Source organism: Nerophis lumbriciformis, linkage group LG28 (genome assembly GCF_033978685.3).
Source record: "Nerophis lumbriciformis linkage group LG28, RoL_Nlum_v2.1, whole genome shotgun sequence".
In the NCBI taxonomy this organism is placed as follows: Eukaryota; Metazoa; Chordata; class Actinopteri; order Syngnathiformes; family Syngnathidae; genus Nerophis; species Nerophis lumbriciformis.
In genome coordinates, this window is record NC_084575.2 from 34,720,567 (window position 1) to 34,736,308 (window position 15,742).

General features: G+C 38.7%; 1 protein-coding gene across 2 annotated transcripts in view; it reads left to right on the forward strand.

Annotated features, from left to right (window-relative positions):
- dnpep (aspartyl aminopeptidase) overlaps positions 1-15,742 on the forward strand; it is a 38,513-nt gene that overhangs the window by 9,762 nt on the left and 13,009 nt on the right. For both annotated transcript variants that reach the window (XM_061923490.1, XM_061923492.1), the window contains exons 3-10: positions 625-713; positions 781-894; positions 3,422-3,547; positions 3,612-3,736; positions 11,111-11,195; positions 11,286-11,393; positions 13,365-13,442; positions 13,546-13,626. In XM_061923490.1, the coding sequence (XP_061779474.1) occupies positions 625-713; positions 781-894; positions 3,422-3,547; positions 3,612-3,736; positions 11,111-11,195; positions 11,286-11,393; positions 13,365-13,442; positions 13,546-13,626 (806 nt within the window). The remainder of the gene's footprint in view (positions 1-624; positions 714-780; positions 895-3,421; positions 3,548-3,611; positions 3,737-11,110; positions 11,196-11,285; positions 11,394-13,364; positions 13,443-13,545; positions 13,627-15,742) is intronic.

A 15,742-nucleotide genomic window follows, 5' to 3' on the forward strand; every position in this document is an offset into this window, starting at 1 on the left:
ATTTTGTTGTATATTCTCAAAGCTTTGCCAATATACATTGATTGAGACCAGTCTAACCCTAGAACATTCTATTGCGCCTCCCAAAATGGTCTGTCTTCCCGATCCCACCACCCTCTCTCTCGTCCCATCTCTGTAGACAAAACAAATGCTAGTCAAAACACATTCCAAAGAACTCAAGGTTAACACACGCAGTATACTTGCTGACAGAGCATCAAGAGAAGAAATGGAAAACACGAGCTGTTTTCAAATATGACTAAGAAATGAAAGAAGTACAACTTAAATTCAGATATATGTAAATATCTGCCTCCGACTAAATACATCATATCAAATTATGATTCTTAGTTTTTATTCTAATTAGGGTCCAATAAGCCCAAATAGCAAAGAGAAATAAAAAAAAGCATGTAAACAAACAGCTTGGGCCTTAAGAGGTTAGAGGCAAGTTTGCAAACTCATTCCAAGGTCTTAAAAACTTCAGAGTAAGAAGTATCCATATCCCAATATTGGCCCTTTATGACCTTGGTATTCGATTGATAGCAATATTTGAGATACAGCTTATCTTACCACAAAGTGCTGCACTGAGATGATTTGCAAAGCAACCAATAAAAACAAGTGTTTCTTCTTCAGTGGTGGAAGAATGTCGCAGGCGTCTGCTGGAAGCAGGATTTGTTGAGCTAAAGGAGGTGGACAGATGGGACATCAAGCCATCCAGCAAGGTACCGCCCTTGTGTTCTTGCACGTGACAATGGCAAGTTCTAAAGAATTGTCTGATTAATTTTTCAGTACTTTGTGACCCGGAACTTCTCCTGTGTCCTTGCTTTTGCCGTGGGCGGGAACTACTCGCCTGGGAATGGCTTCTCCATGATTGGAGCGCATACAGACAGCCCCTGTCTCAGGGTGAGAATGACTCCCAATTAGGATGTGAATTTAGTAAGGCTGAAACAACGCGTCGACATAGTCGACGTCATCGGTTACGTAAATACGTCGACGCCGTTTTTGTGCGTCGATGCGTCGCATATTTACGTCACACTACCGTCATGGCGGAGCGCAAAGCAGACGATGCGAGCGGTGCGAGCGAGGGGAAAAAAGCACGCCAAAAGTCGTCAAAAGTGTGGGAGTATTTCAATAAACGGCCTAATAATGTTGTAGCGGCGAACAGCTGTCTCGTCAGCTGACGCGCGATCTCGCAACCGTGGCTGCTTAGCAACCAGCCAAACCCCACTTAATAAAATTATATTTTATCTTAGAGCACATCCGCATCCCTATTCACCTAGGCAACCCCAGGAAATGTATATAATTCGGCATTATTTCGGCCAGTCGGCTTATATGATCAGAACCGATCAGTTTACGTTCACGCGCAGGTATAACGCAGCGCGCTCGCGGCTCATCTGCTGGTGCGCGAGTCCGGTAATTAGACAGCTTTGTCAAATCAAGGAGTACAAAAGACGCCAGCGCAGAGTGGAAAAAGGTTTAGTTCGTTACAGAAAACCCAGAGTTGTGCCAAAAGTGTACCAAAACCAATAGCTGAACGGACAGCCGGTAAGATTGCACTTTAGTTCTCTTTGTGGGTGTGGCGCACCTGTTGCGCTGGTGAGATTGGGGGGGGGTGTATGTAGCGTGCTTAGTCTGGAGGCTAAATACACACGGCGTTTTGTGTAACTGTTGTTTAGTAAGGAAGTGTTGATATTCTTTGCTTAGTTTGATAAATGTTGGAGCAGTTTGCTTCATCAGGAGGGTGAAGTCGTTCAACTTAAAGTGTTGGATTTAACTGTGTTGGATCATTGGCTGCTGGTGAGGGCATAGAAAAAGGGGCATTTTTCTACCAGTAGACGGCGTTTAAGATTGAGTGTTTCACTGCTAATTTAATAATATATTTATATTGAATATGGATTTTAAATATGTATCTAAATAGGTGGTTAATTGGTTAGGTATTTATGTATTTGCATATTGGGTTTTCTGCTGCATTTATCTATTGTGTTTCTGGGTTTAAATGTATTTTATATGTATCTTGGTGCATTTATGTTGAGACAATTTATTTAAAATCTGTTTTAACTTAAAGGGAAAAGATGTGTCCATTTTTTTGCACTTGTTTAATGGTTAAGAGTTTGATTGCCTAATTAATAATTGTAAATTATGGGATTGATCATTGATTGATTTTTTACAGCATGTTAATCTTGTGGTGTTTTGTCCTTAAAGGTTTTTCACCTACTAAAGAAGCTAAAGGCTACTAAAGAAGCTAAAGGCTACTAAAGACAGCTAAAGAAACTAAAGTCTACTAAAGTCTACTAACACTGCTAAAGACTGCTAAAAAGACTAAAGAAGAAAAAAGAAGCTGTTTCTTCGTTGGAAAAACGGTTGCAAACTAAAGGAAAATAAAAGGAAAAAGTAACTACGGTCTGGTCTTTTGAGTGAAATCCAGAAGCCACATTTAGCATTGGTACATCCCTTCAAGTGTGGGATAAGCACAGCGAAAAAAGCAAAACACTTGACAGTTGTTGTATGCACACTGTGTCGAGCGGAAATGGCCTATCATAGCAGCACAACGGCTATGAAGGAACATTTGAAAAGAAAACACCCGCCAGCGTTCTTGCCATCACCATCAACTAGTCAATCGTCCGCGTGAGTATACGTTGTCATCATTACACAAAAACATGAATGTGTCATTTGTATCTGCGTTGTAAATTCATAAACTAAAACACTGTTTCGCTCTGAGAGGCGCGTTGGGCGTGCCTGTTCAGTGTTTACAAAGACGCTAACGTTAATTAGTTGTGCAAATACCTTTTACAACATTAACAGTTACATATACTATGTACAAACCAACAATTAACTTTCACTTTAATCATACTATCATTGTTGTGTTATTAAGCAAAATAAGCAATAATTTTACTTTTGTTTAAATGTTTACACTGTTACAGAATATTTCGTTTTGCACTTTTTTGTATTGGATGTTTATCTTTATTTTTGTACATTTTAAAGCAAAATAAGCAATACTTTTACTTTTGAAATGCTTATACCATTGCAGAATATTAAGATTTGCACTGGATGTTTACTTTTATATTTGCACATTAAAAAGCAAATAAGCTACTTTTAATTTTGTTAAATGTTAAAAGCTTTAAATGTTTACATTGTTACAGAATATTTTGTCATGTTGTTGTCAATGTTGACTGAGTGGCCATACTTTTTTTTTGTAAATAAGTCATGCCTTTTGAAAAAACTGGCCTAAATTTATTTTTTCATCTTCATTTTGTATAAAAAAAATAATCGGTAAAAGGAAAAATAATCTATAGATTAATCGAAAAAAATAATCTATAGATTAACCGATTACTCGAAAAAAATAATCTATGGATTAATCGATAGAAAAATAATCGTTAGCTGCAGCCTTAGAATTTAAGTCTAACTTAAATGACAACATTCTGTGTTTTAGGTGAAGCCAAGGTCTAAGAGGACAAACCAGGGCTGTCTGCAGGTCGGCGTGGAGTGCTACGGTGGCGGCATTTGGAACACCTGGTTTGATCGTGACCTGACCATTGCGGGGCGTGTCATTGTTAAGGTACAGTTGAGCACTACGTGTGAGCATCAGGGACTTGTGTTCATGCTGGTGTGTCGTCATGCAGCAAGACGACAAGCTTGTCCAGCGGCTGGTGCATGTGTCACGACCTCTGCTGAGAGTTCCCCACCTGGCCATCCACCTGCAGAGGGACGTCAACGACTCCTTTGGCCCCAACAAGGAGACTCATCTGTCAGTAACCGAGAGGGAGATTACTAAAGCTATTTGGTTTTTTTTAAACACCAGGGGTGTAACGGTACACAAACATTTGGGTTCGGTACGTACCTCGGTTTAGAGGTCACGGTTCGGTTCATTTTCGGTACAGTAAGAAAACAACAAAATACCGTATTTTCCGCACCATAAGGCGCCCTGGGTTATAAGCCGCGCCTTCAATGAACGGCATATTTCAAAACTTTGTCCACCTATAAATCAAATCAAATCAAATCAACTTTATTTATAAAGCACATTTAAAATTTACCACAGGGGTAGCCAAAGTGCTGTACAATGAGCAGGTTAAAAGATAAAACGAGTACCGAGCAAACACAACACAACACAAACAGAACATGATAAAAAATAAATAATTAAAATAGAATTAATAAAAACATAAAAACATAAAAACAGGATCACAGCAGGTGTATTATGGGGCGCCATTGCAGGATGGATATCACTCAGTGTTAAAAGCCATGGAATAAAAGTATGTTTTTAAGAGAGATTTAAAAACAGGAAGAGAGGAGGCTTGTCTAACACTCAGGGGTAGGTCGTTCCAGAGCTTGGGAGCAGCAACGGCGAAAGCTCTGTCACCTCTAAGCTTCAGCCTTGTGTCAGGGACCGTCAACAGCAGCTGATCGGCTGATCTTAAGGATCGGGTGGGGCAGTAAGGCTGAAGGAGGTCGGAGAGATAGGTTGGCGCCAGGTTGTTTAGACATTTAAAAACAAATAAAAGGAGTTTAAAATGTATTCGGTAACGCACAGGGAGCCAGTGAAGGGACGCTAAAATAGGGGTGATGTGCTCACGTCTGCGGGTCTGTGTTAGCAGACGAGCAGCAGAGTTCTGCACGAGCTGCAGGCGGGCGAGGGAGGCCTGGCTAATGCCAACATACAGGGCATTACAATAATCAAGACGAGTCGAGATAAAAGCGTGGATTAATTTCTCAAGATCATGTCTTGATAGAAGCGGTTTCACTTTCGCTATTTGGCGTGATTGATAAAAGCTTTTTTGAACGACGCTGCTGATTTGTTTTTCGAATTTAAAATCTGAGTCAAACTTTACCCCCAGGTTTGTGACAGAGTCGCTGAGATACGGGGTCAGAGTGCCGAGGTCAACGTTGGGGGAGGGAGAGCGACTTGGACCGAACAACATAACTTCTGTTTTGTCTTCATTTAGGCTCAGGAAGTTAGCTGAAAGCCAGACTTTGATGTCGTGCAGGCAGTCAATAAGACTTTGAACCGTGTTATTTTGTGCCATGGGAAAATAAATCTGGCAATCATCGGCATAAAAATGAAATGCAATACTGTACTTCCTAAAAATAGAACCAAGGGGGAGAAGGTAAAGCGCAAATAAAATTGGGGCAAGGATTGAACCCTGGGGGACCCCATGTGGTAAAGGAGCTGTGGACGACATAAAACTGTCTACTTTTACACAAAAACTCCTGTCGGTTAGGTACGACCGGAACCAGTTGAGGGCGGCGCCCTTAATGCCCACACAGTTCTCAAGACGAGTGATTAAGGTGGCGTGGTCGACGGTGTCGAACGCATAAGACGCCCCGTGTTATAAGCCGCATCTAACTGCGCTAAAGGAATGTCAAAAAAACAGTCAGATAGGTCAGTCAAACTTTAATAATATATTAAAAACCAGCGTGATGTGGGCGCGCATGGAGTCGTATATCAACATGGACGGAGCTGCGTGAAAAAAGCCACCCGGCCTCTTCGCGTAAACTTACCTTAACCACTCGCTCATCTTTTCTTCATCCATCCCTTCGAGTTAGCTTTTATGATGACGCCGGCTGGAAAGGTCTCTTTTGGCAAGGTCTTCCTTTTGAATATCACCATGGGTGGAAGTTTCTGGCCATTAGCATGGCAAGCTAGAACCACAGTGAAGGATGACTTCTCATTCCCTGTGGTGCGAATATTCACCGTACGTGCTCCCGTTGTATCCACAGTGCGGTTCACAGGAATATCAAAAGTCAGTGGAACCTCGTCCATGTTGATAATGTTCTCTGGCCGGATCTTTTTTTCAGCTATCTTGTTTTTACAATATGCACGGAAAGTAGCCAGCTTTTCTTGAAAGTCTTTAGGCAGTTGCTGTGAAATAGTAATCCGTGTGCGGATGGAGAGATTGCGTCTTTTCATGAACCGGATCCCTGTCGCTTAGTAGGAGCCATTTTGTGGTCTTTACAGATGTAAACACACAAAGGAAATGAAACGTACGGTAATATCCGCGCGCTTCTTCTTCTTCTACGCGGGCGGGTGGTTGCTTACAGTAGAAGAAGAAGCGCTTCCTGTTCTATGGGGGCGGGTGCTTACCTTGGCGGTTGCTTGCGTAGAAGAAGAAGCACTTCCTCTTCTACTGGGAAAAAAGATGGCGGCTGTTTACCGTAGTTGCGAGACCGAAACTTTATGAAAATTAATCTTAATATTAATCCATATATAAAGCGCATCGGGTTATAAGCCGCACTGTCAGCTTTTGAGAAAATTTGTGGTTTTTAGGTGCGCCTTATAGTGCGGAAAATACGGTATACATTTTTGGGTTATTTATTTACCAAATGTGCAAAATCTTCCACCAAAAATATTTTTCTTAGTGTAATAATTGATGTGAAGTAATGGGAACCTTGGATAGGTCAATAATTCATAATGACATTGATTTTGATTCAATATTATGTTTTGAGCAATGACAGTTTGAAAGAAAAAAAAAAACAGCTTTGTTTTATTAGTCAACATTGCAACTTTTTCTAAATTACATTTCACCTTTAAGCTTTTTTATTTCAGTTTTGATATGTTTTTGTTTATTTTAATAGTATTTTTACAATGTGCCGTGGGCCTTTAAAACATTAGCTGTGGGCCGCAAATGGCCTCCGGGGCACACTTTTGACAACCCTGCTATAGATAATAAAAAATTAAATGTGATAAATCTAAGGCTGCAGCTAACGATTATTTTTCCATCGATTAATCTATAGATTATTTTTTCGATTAATCGGTTAATCTATAGATTATTTTTTTCGATTAATCTATAGATTATTTTTCCTTTTACCGATTATTTTTTTAATTTAAAATAAAGATGAAAAAATAAATGTAGGCCAGTTTTTTCAAAAGGCATGGCTTTTATTTACAAAAAAAAAAAAAGTATGGCCACTCAGTCAACATTGACAACAACATGACAAAATATTCTGTAACAATGTAAACGATTTAAAACTTTTAACATTTAACAAAATTAAAAGTAGCTTATTTGCTTTTTAATGTGCAAATATAAAAGTAAACATCCAGTGCAAATCTTAATATTCTGCAATAGTATAAGCATTTCAAAAGTAAAAGTATTGCTTATTTTGCTTTAAAATGTGCAAAAATAAAGATAAACATCCAATACAAAAAAGTGCAAAACGAAAATAATCTGTAACAATGTAAACATTTCAACAAAAGTAAAAGTATTGCTTATTTGCTAAAATGTGCAAAAATAATGATAAACATCCAATACAAAAAAGTGCAAAACAAAATATTCTGTAACAGTGTAAACATTTCAACAAAAGTAAAAGTATTGCTTATTTTGCTTAATAACACAACAATGATAGTATGATTAAAGTGAAAGTTAATTGTTGGTTTGTACATAGTATATGTAACCGTTAATGTTGTAAAAGGTATTTGCACAACTAATTAACGTTAGCGTTTGTGACACCTCTTGTGCCGTGGGGTTCTTTCAGGACCAACAGACTGAACGCCAGACGGCTTTGTCAGGTTTACAATCTTCTAATTTTACACAAAGTATTTTCTCTTCCAACTCTTTTCTCTTTCTTTCCTCGCTTTTCAGCTCCTCATCCTCGCCCGCTCGTCGTCCTCTGTCTCTCCTCCTCTCTCGCTCCACATCAGCTTCACTCTGGCTCCTTCCGGTCTCTCTTCCCTCTCTCTCTGCTGCTCCCCTTTTCTTCAGCGAGAGGAGATTGGATGATCGTGCCCAGGTGCGCGGATCGCGCACCTGGGCACGATTGCGGCGTCGCTCCCGGCGCGCCCCACCTCGCCGCTCGCTCGCCGTCCCCGCCTCTCCACAGCGTTAAAGAGGAGCGCGTCTTTGTAAACACTGAACAGGCACGCCAAACGCTCCTCTCAGAGCGAAACGGTGCTTTAGTTTATGAATTTACAACGCAGATACAAATGACACATTCATGTTTTTGTGTAATGATGACAACGTATACTCACGCGGACGATTGACTAGTTGATGGTGATGGCAAGAACGCTGTCGGTTTTCTCTTCAAATGTTCGTTCATAGCCGTTGTGCTGCTATGATAGGCCATTTCCGCTCGACACAGTGTGCATACAACAACATTATTAGGCCGTTTATTTAAATACTCCCACACTTTTGATGACTTTTGGCGTGCTTTTTTTCCCCTCGTTCGCACCGTCTGCTTTGCGATCCGCCATGACAGTAGTGTGACGTAAATATGCGACGCATCGACGCACAAAAATGGTGTCGACGAATTTACGTAACCGATGACGTCGACTATGTCGACGCGTCGTTTCAGCCTTAGATAAATCTATGGATAAAAAGCAGAGCCTGGCGACGCATGCGCGTTTATCATAACTCTCTCTCTCTCTCTGTCTCTGCCCCTCCCTCACCAATGCTGCTGTTTGTTTTGTTTTTAACCCCTTCTTAACCCTAAACGTACATTGAAAATACACGCAACCCTAACTCAAAATGCCGGACATTTGAGGCATTTAGGAAACTCCGCCCTGACAGCTCCGCAAAAGAGGACATGTCCGGTGAAAAGAGGACGTATGGTCAGTCTATCCTAGCCCGTTAGCTGCTAGCATGCCGTGTGTTGTGCCTCGGTGTGCATTGTTTACACAACGTGCGTTACGCTACTTAATATGTCCGTGTGGAAACTCGTTCGGTACACCTCCGAACCGACACCCCCGTACCGAAACGGTTCAATACAAATACACCAGGGGTGTCCAAACTTTTTCCACTGAGGGCCGCAAACGGAAAAATTAAAGCATGTGGGGGCCATTTTGATATTTTTCATTTCAAACCATAACAAAATATATGGATTTTTTGTATTTATTTTGCCTTTAGGGGTCCCGGGGACCATAAAGGGTCTCAGTTATTAAAATGTTAAAAATAAGTCTAATTTGTATTATTCTTTTTTATTTAACACTTACAGTAAATCTCTATATAAACTTTAAAAAAAAAAAGGTTTTATGGCTTTTCTGTCAAAAACAACTTTGTTTTTTTATAGTAAAACTGAAATATGCAGTATTTAGTAATTAGAGCCCTAAAATATAAATAATGCAGGACACCATTGATTTTAATTATTTACTATTTTTGAGTGATCACAGTGAAAAGATAAATAAAATACCACTAAATATATTTGGGATCCAAAAGGTGCCCCACTCATAAAGTGATACATTTTTATAATTTTTTTTTTTTACTTTCATCACTTAAGTTACGAGATCATAAAATTCTAAAGTTAATGATTATTTGCAACAAAAAAAAAGTTTATCAGTTTGAACATCAAATATGTTGTCTTTGTAGCATATTCAACTGAATATGGCTTGAAAAGGATTTGCAAATCATTGTATTCTGTTTATATTTACATCTAACACAATTTCCCAACTCATATGGAAACGGGGTTTGTAGCTTATATAGACAAAACGGCGCATCCTGAAGAGACTGTCACAAAACTGCTTGAAGATGGTCTGTAAAACAAAATGTATGCACAATTTTGACCAAAGAACCACTATAACATGTTATGTAGACCACAAGAACTGTTTAAATGTAGAAAAAAGATCATAATATGATCCCTTCAATTGACAAATATTGAACATATATAGGCATGTGCGTTTAATAGTTTAGTTAGTCAAATTAAGTTTACCTGTCAAGGTTCTAGTGCATTTATCTTTATCCTAAAGTTTATTATTAATGCATATATGAATGATCTTAAGCGTTCACACAAGGGACAATAAAAACAAGCTGCGGCCCAAAAATGGACCTATGATTGCACTTTGGACATCCCCTGCGCTAGAAACAAAGTAGCATTGCTCACTATATATATATATATATATATATATATATATATATATATATATATATATATGTATATATATATATATATGTATGTATGTGTGGGAAAAAAAATCACAAGACTATTTCATCTCTACAGGCCTGTTTCATGAGGGGGGGTACCCTCAATCATCAGGAGATTTTAATGGGAGCATTCGCATACCATGGTTTATATAGGGCACAGAGTGGGTGGGTACAGGCTGGCCTAGGGGCGTGGTGATTGGCTCATGTGTTACCTAGGAGGTGTTTCCGTCTATGGCGGCATGTTACAATTTCGCTGCGCTTGTTGAGGGATGACAGGTCTGGACGGTAAATAATAAACAGTTTCTCTTTCAAGCATAGGTTGCATCTTTTATTACCACTATTGTAAGGTGTGCTGGATGCAAGAATTTGCCATGTTATTGAATATTCAACATTATTGTCTTTGAGGTCCCAAATGTGTTTGCTGAGTTCTGTGGTATTTCGCAGGTTTTTGTTCCTGAAAGAAGCCTTGTGATTGTTCCATCTGGTTTTGAATTCTCCCTCGGTTAATCCTACATATGTGTCGGATGTGTTAATGTCCTTGCGTATTACCTTAGATTGGTAGACAACTGATGTTTGTAAGCACCCCCCGTTGAGAGGGCAATCAGGTTTCTTTCGACAGTTACATCCTTTGTTGGTTTTGGAGTCGCTCTGTCTGGGGGTCGACGGCTCATTTGCAATTGTTTTGTTGTGGTTTGAGATGATTTGTCGTATATTGTTCATGCAGCTGTAGCTCAATTTAATGTTGTTCTTGTTTAATACTTTTCTTAGGGTGTTGTCTTTGGGAAAGTGTTTGTCAATCAGATTGAGGAATTTGTGTCCAATGTTCGTTGAGACGTTTTTGCTGTATGGGGGGTTGTACCAGATGATGTCGTTTCGTTTTCTGTTCTTTTTTGGCTGGTTTCCTGGCGTGGGTTCATAGGTGAGGGTGAAATTGTATCCGCTTTCATCAAGGGCTTTTTGGTACGGGGGTGTTGCTTGGTCAAATTCAGCTTTGCTAGATGACAGCATCGATAGCCTTTTATTGATTCCGGTAGGTATTCTTTTCGTGGTGGTGGGTGGGTGGTTGCTGTCATGGTGGTATACATACATATATATATATATATATATGTATGTATACACACACAATCCATATACAAATGTTTGTGCCCTGCTAAGTGACATTTTAGTTACACATGGTCCTTATATCATTGCTGCTGTTGTGGTTTAAGGTGTTTGCAAAGAACTGTATACACATGTCATAGTTTATCATTGCTGACACATGCTGGTTTGTGTATCAGTGTGCCCATTCTGGCCACCGCTGTCCAGGAAGAGTTGGAGACGGGCAATGCAACCTCAGGAAATGTCACCACCGCTGCCAACACGGTAAAACCAGCGCTAACATCATATTCATGACCCATAAGATAGTTATAAAAAAAAGGTGTTATACATAAATGTGTTTCCTGTCCCTCTCAGGCAGAGAAACACCAGCCAGCACTGGTGAAGGTGTTGTGTTCAGAGCTGGGAGTTGAACCTGAAGCCTTGCTTGACTTTGAGCTCTGTTTGGCTGACACTCAGCCAGCGGTGAGCCAACCTTTTTCCACATGGACAGTGAATGCCTGTACACCACTGAGATACTTGACCATAGTGATGGGTCCGGCAACACCGATGCATCGGCGCATGCGTCGAGCTCATAGAGCAAAACCCTGTGTCGGTGCACGTACCGCTTTTAGAAAGTCACGTGACCGATCATGAGCTGTTTTGGTCACGTGACCGATACGCCAACTGTGTCGCACTGACGCCTCCTCTGTGCCCTGTGAGCGTGTCTTTTCTACAGCCGGAGAAATAATAACTAAGAAGAGAAATCGTCTAAAATGTAATACGTCGGAAAAACTTTTTTTTTTTTAAATAAAAATGTGTAAAAAAATTAAATTAAAAAAATTCCCAGTCCACAATCATCCACAACACGTTCTCTTAGATTTCCATGTTATGATACATGTTCACATTATTTATTGACTGTATCTAAAAAAGATAAAAATATATTTTTATTTAAATGAAGATATGAAATCATCCTAAATGAAATACAATGACTTGGTTTATATTATTGTATATACTAGGGCAGGGGTCACCAACGCGGTGCCCGCGGTCACCAGGTAGCCCGTAAGGACCAGATCAGTCGCCCGCTGGCCTGTTCTAAAAATAGCTCAAAAGAGCAGCACTTACCAGTGAGCTGCCTCTATTTTTTAAATGTTATTTATTTACTAGCAAGCTGGTCTCGCTTTGCTCCACATTTTTAATTCTAAAAGAGACAAAACTCAAATAGAATTTGAAAATCCAAGAAAATATTTTAAAGACTTGGTCTTCACTTGGAATAAGCGGTAGAAAATGGATGGATGGATGGGTCTTCACTTGTTTAAATAAATTCATTTATTTTCTACTTTGCTTCTTATTACTTTTAGAAATACAATTTTAGAGAAAAAAATACAACCTTAAAAATGATTTTAGGATTTTTAAACAAATATACCTTTCTATCTTTTCAATTTCTTCCTCTTCTATCCTGACAATTTAAATCAATGTTCAAGTAAAATTTTATTTTTTTTATTGTAAAGAATAATAAATATTTTAGCTTCTGGTTTTTCGACGAAGAATATTTGTGAAATATTTCTTCAAACTTACTATGATTGAAATTCAAAAAAATTATTCTGGCAAATCTAGAAAATCTGTAGAATCAAATTTAAATCTTATTTCAAAGTATTTTGAATTTCTTTTAAAATTTTTGTTCTGGAAAATCTAGAAGAAATACTGATTTGTCTTTGTTAGAAATATAGCTTGGTCCAATTTGTTAAATATTCTAACAAAGTGCAGATTGGATTTTAACCAATTTAAAACATGTCATCAAAATTCTAAAATGTATCTTAATCAGGAAAAATTACTAATGATGTTCCATAAATTTTTTCCAAAAGATTAAAATTAGCTAGTTTTTCTCTTCTTTTTGTCGGTTGAATTTAGAATTTTAAAAAGTCGAAATTGAAGATAAACTATGTTTCAAAATTTTATTTTAATTTTTTTCGTGTTTTCTCCTCTTTTAAACCGTTCAATTAAGTGTTTTTTTTCATCATTTATTCTCTACAAAAAACCTTCCGTAAAAGGAAAAAAAAATGTACGACGGAATGACGGACAGAAATACCCATTTTTTTATATATATAAATGTATTTATTTAGCTATTCTTGTTTAAATCACACTTATGTGTAACTTACAAATGACATTATATTTATTTATTTAAGTGTGTATCAAACTGGTAGCCCTTCGCATTAATCAGTACCCAAGAAGTAGTTTTTGGTTTCAAAAAGGTTGGTGACCCCTGTACTAGGGCATCAAATCAGTGTCAGTTGAGTCGGTCCATAGGTTGCCTGTAGGGATTTTTAATGTCCAGCAGATGTCAGTATTTAGTGACACAGTATCAATACAGTTTTGCAATGTGTCGAAACGCTTCATGACGCCTCATCAACCCATCACTACTTGACCACATTCGCTGTTTCTCTCATCTGCGGCCAGGCGCTGGGTGGCGTGTATGAAGAGTTCATTTTCTCTCCTCGGCTGGACAACCTTCACAGCTGCTACTGCGCCATGCAGGTACCAATCACTGCCATGCAAACACCTGTGGTGAATTCCTTTATTACAACCGTCCTTACAGATCTCATTATGATGCTGTGCAATTATTTCTGACTTGTGTCAGGGGCTAATCGAGTCCTGCTCGGGGAACTCGCTGGACACAGAACCCAACATCCGCATGGTGACACTGTATGACAACGAAGAGGTGAGCAATGTCTCGTTGGGGAAGTGCTCTTTGTAGTGACTATTGTGTGGGGCCATTGTCACAGCAGGATATTCCATGACTCAAATGGTTTATTTACTTGTTACCTTTATGGCAGGTGTGCTCATTACGTCGATCGCGAGCTACCGGTCGATCTCGGAGGGTGTGTCAGTCGATCACCAGCCAGGCATTAAAAAAATAGTCCTAAAAATGAGCGATCATAAATCTTCACTATGACGTCACTTTCGTCACTTGATTGACATTCACGGCACCCGAGGGTCTTCTGAGATGACGCTGGCTGCTGCCAGCTCATTAAAATTACCGACTGTACGTGCATATAAATGTTTTAAATTATTTTTTTCCTCTAAGGTTATATTTCTCCTCTTTAGTTGAGAAGAATTGTTGTACATTCTTTGGTAGCAGGTTATAGTTTGCTTTGTACATCATTTTAGCTGTTTGCAATTTTACCAAATCACCAAACTTTAATATTTCTGACTTAATAAATAAAGGGTTTGTGTGTTCTCTATATCCAACATTATGTATTTTTGTAACACGGTTAGCGAATGTAGCGCACATTTGTAGTTATTTCCCCATATTTCTGCACAATAACTCAGATATGGTAACACTAGCGAGCAGTAGAGAATATGTAGCGATTTTTGGCCCAGGACATATTTTGCTTTATTCATTATTGAAATGTTTTTTGCCACCTTATGTTGTATGTTTTGTATATGAGATTTCCAGTTCATTTGATCATCTATTAATACTCCCAAAAATCTAGTTTCTTTTACCCTTTCTATGTCTACTCCGTCTATTTGTATTTGTGTATGATGCTCTTTTCTACTATTACCAAATAACATTATTTTAGTTTTACTGAGATTCAAAGATAGTCTGTTTTTGTCAAACCATCTTTTTAATTTGTTCATTTCTTCTGTTATTATTTGTATGATCTTCTGTGCGCTCTCTCCTGAACAGAAAGCAGTTGTGTCGTCCGCAAATAAAACCAACTTTAAGTCCTTCGTAACCTTACAAATGTCGTTTATATAAAGATTGAACAATCTTGGTCCCAGTATTGACCCCTGGGGTACACCACAGGATATATCTAGCCGTGTTGACATATTTTCACCCATCTTTACATATTGCTTCCTGTTGGTTAAATAACTTCTTACCCAATTCAATACTAAACCTCTGATGCCATATCGTTCTAATTTTCGTATTAAAATATCATGATTAATTGTGTCAAATGCTTTTGTTAAGTCCATGAATACTGCGGCCGCACATTCTTTACCATCAATTGCCAGAGGTGGGTAGTAACGCGCTACATTTACTCCGTTACATCTACTTGAGTAACTTTTGGGATAAATTGTACTTCTAAGAGTAGTTTTAATGCAACATACTTTTACTTTTACTTGAGTATATTTATAGAGAAGAAACGCTACTTTTACTTCGCTACTTTTATCTACATTCAGCTCGCTACTCGCTACTAATTTTTATCGATCTGTTAATGCACGCTTTGTTTGTTTTGGTCTGTCATAGTGCCTGCGTTTCAACAAATACAGTCACTGGTGACGTTCACTCCGTTCCACCAATCAGATGCAGTCACTGGTGACGTTGGACCAATCAAACAGAGCCAGGCGGTCACATGACATGACTTAAACAAGTTGAAAAACTTATTCAGGTGTTACCATTTAGTGGTCAATTGTACGGAATATATACTGTACTGTGCAATCTACTAATAAAAGTTTCAATCAATCAATCAAAAGTGTGAAGGAAAAAAGACCCTTTTTTATTTCAACCGTACATCCCGTCAAAAGCCTAAAGACTGACTGCACAGTTCCTGTCTTCACAATAAAAGTGCCGCTCCATCGCGCCTGCGCTTTCAAAACAAGAGTCTCCGAAAGCCAGCGCAAACAAGCTAGCCAGCTACGGAGTTTGCCGCCAATATATTTCTTGTAAAGTGTATAAAAACGAATATGGAAGCTGGACAAATAAGAAGCCAAAAACCAACCACTTTCATGTGGTATTAGACAGAAAGGAGGAACTTTTTTTCTCCTCCATTTGAAAACGTGGACGCTATCATCACTACTGTCTGATTACAATCAATGCAAGTCATCAGAATCAG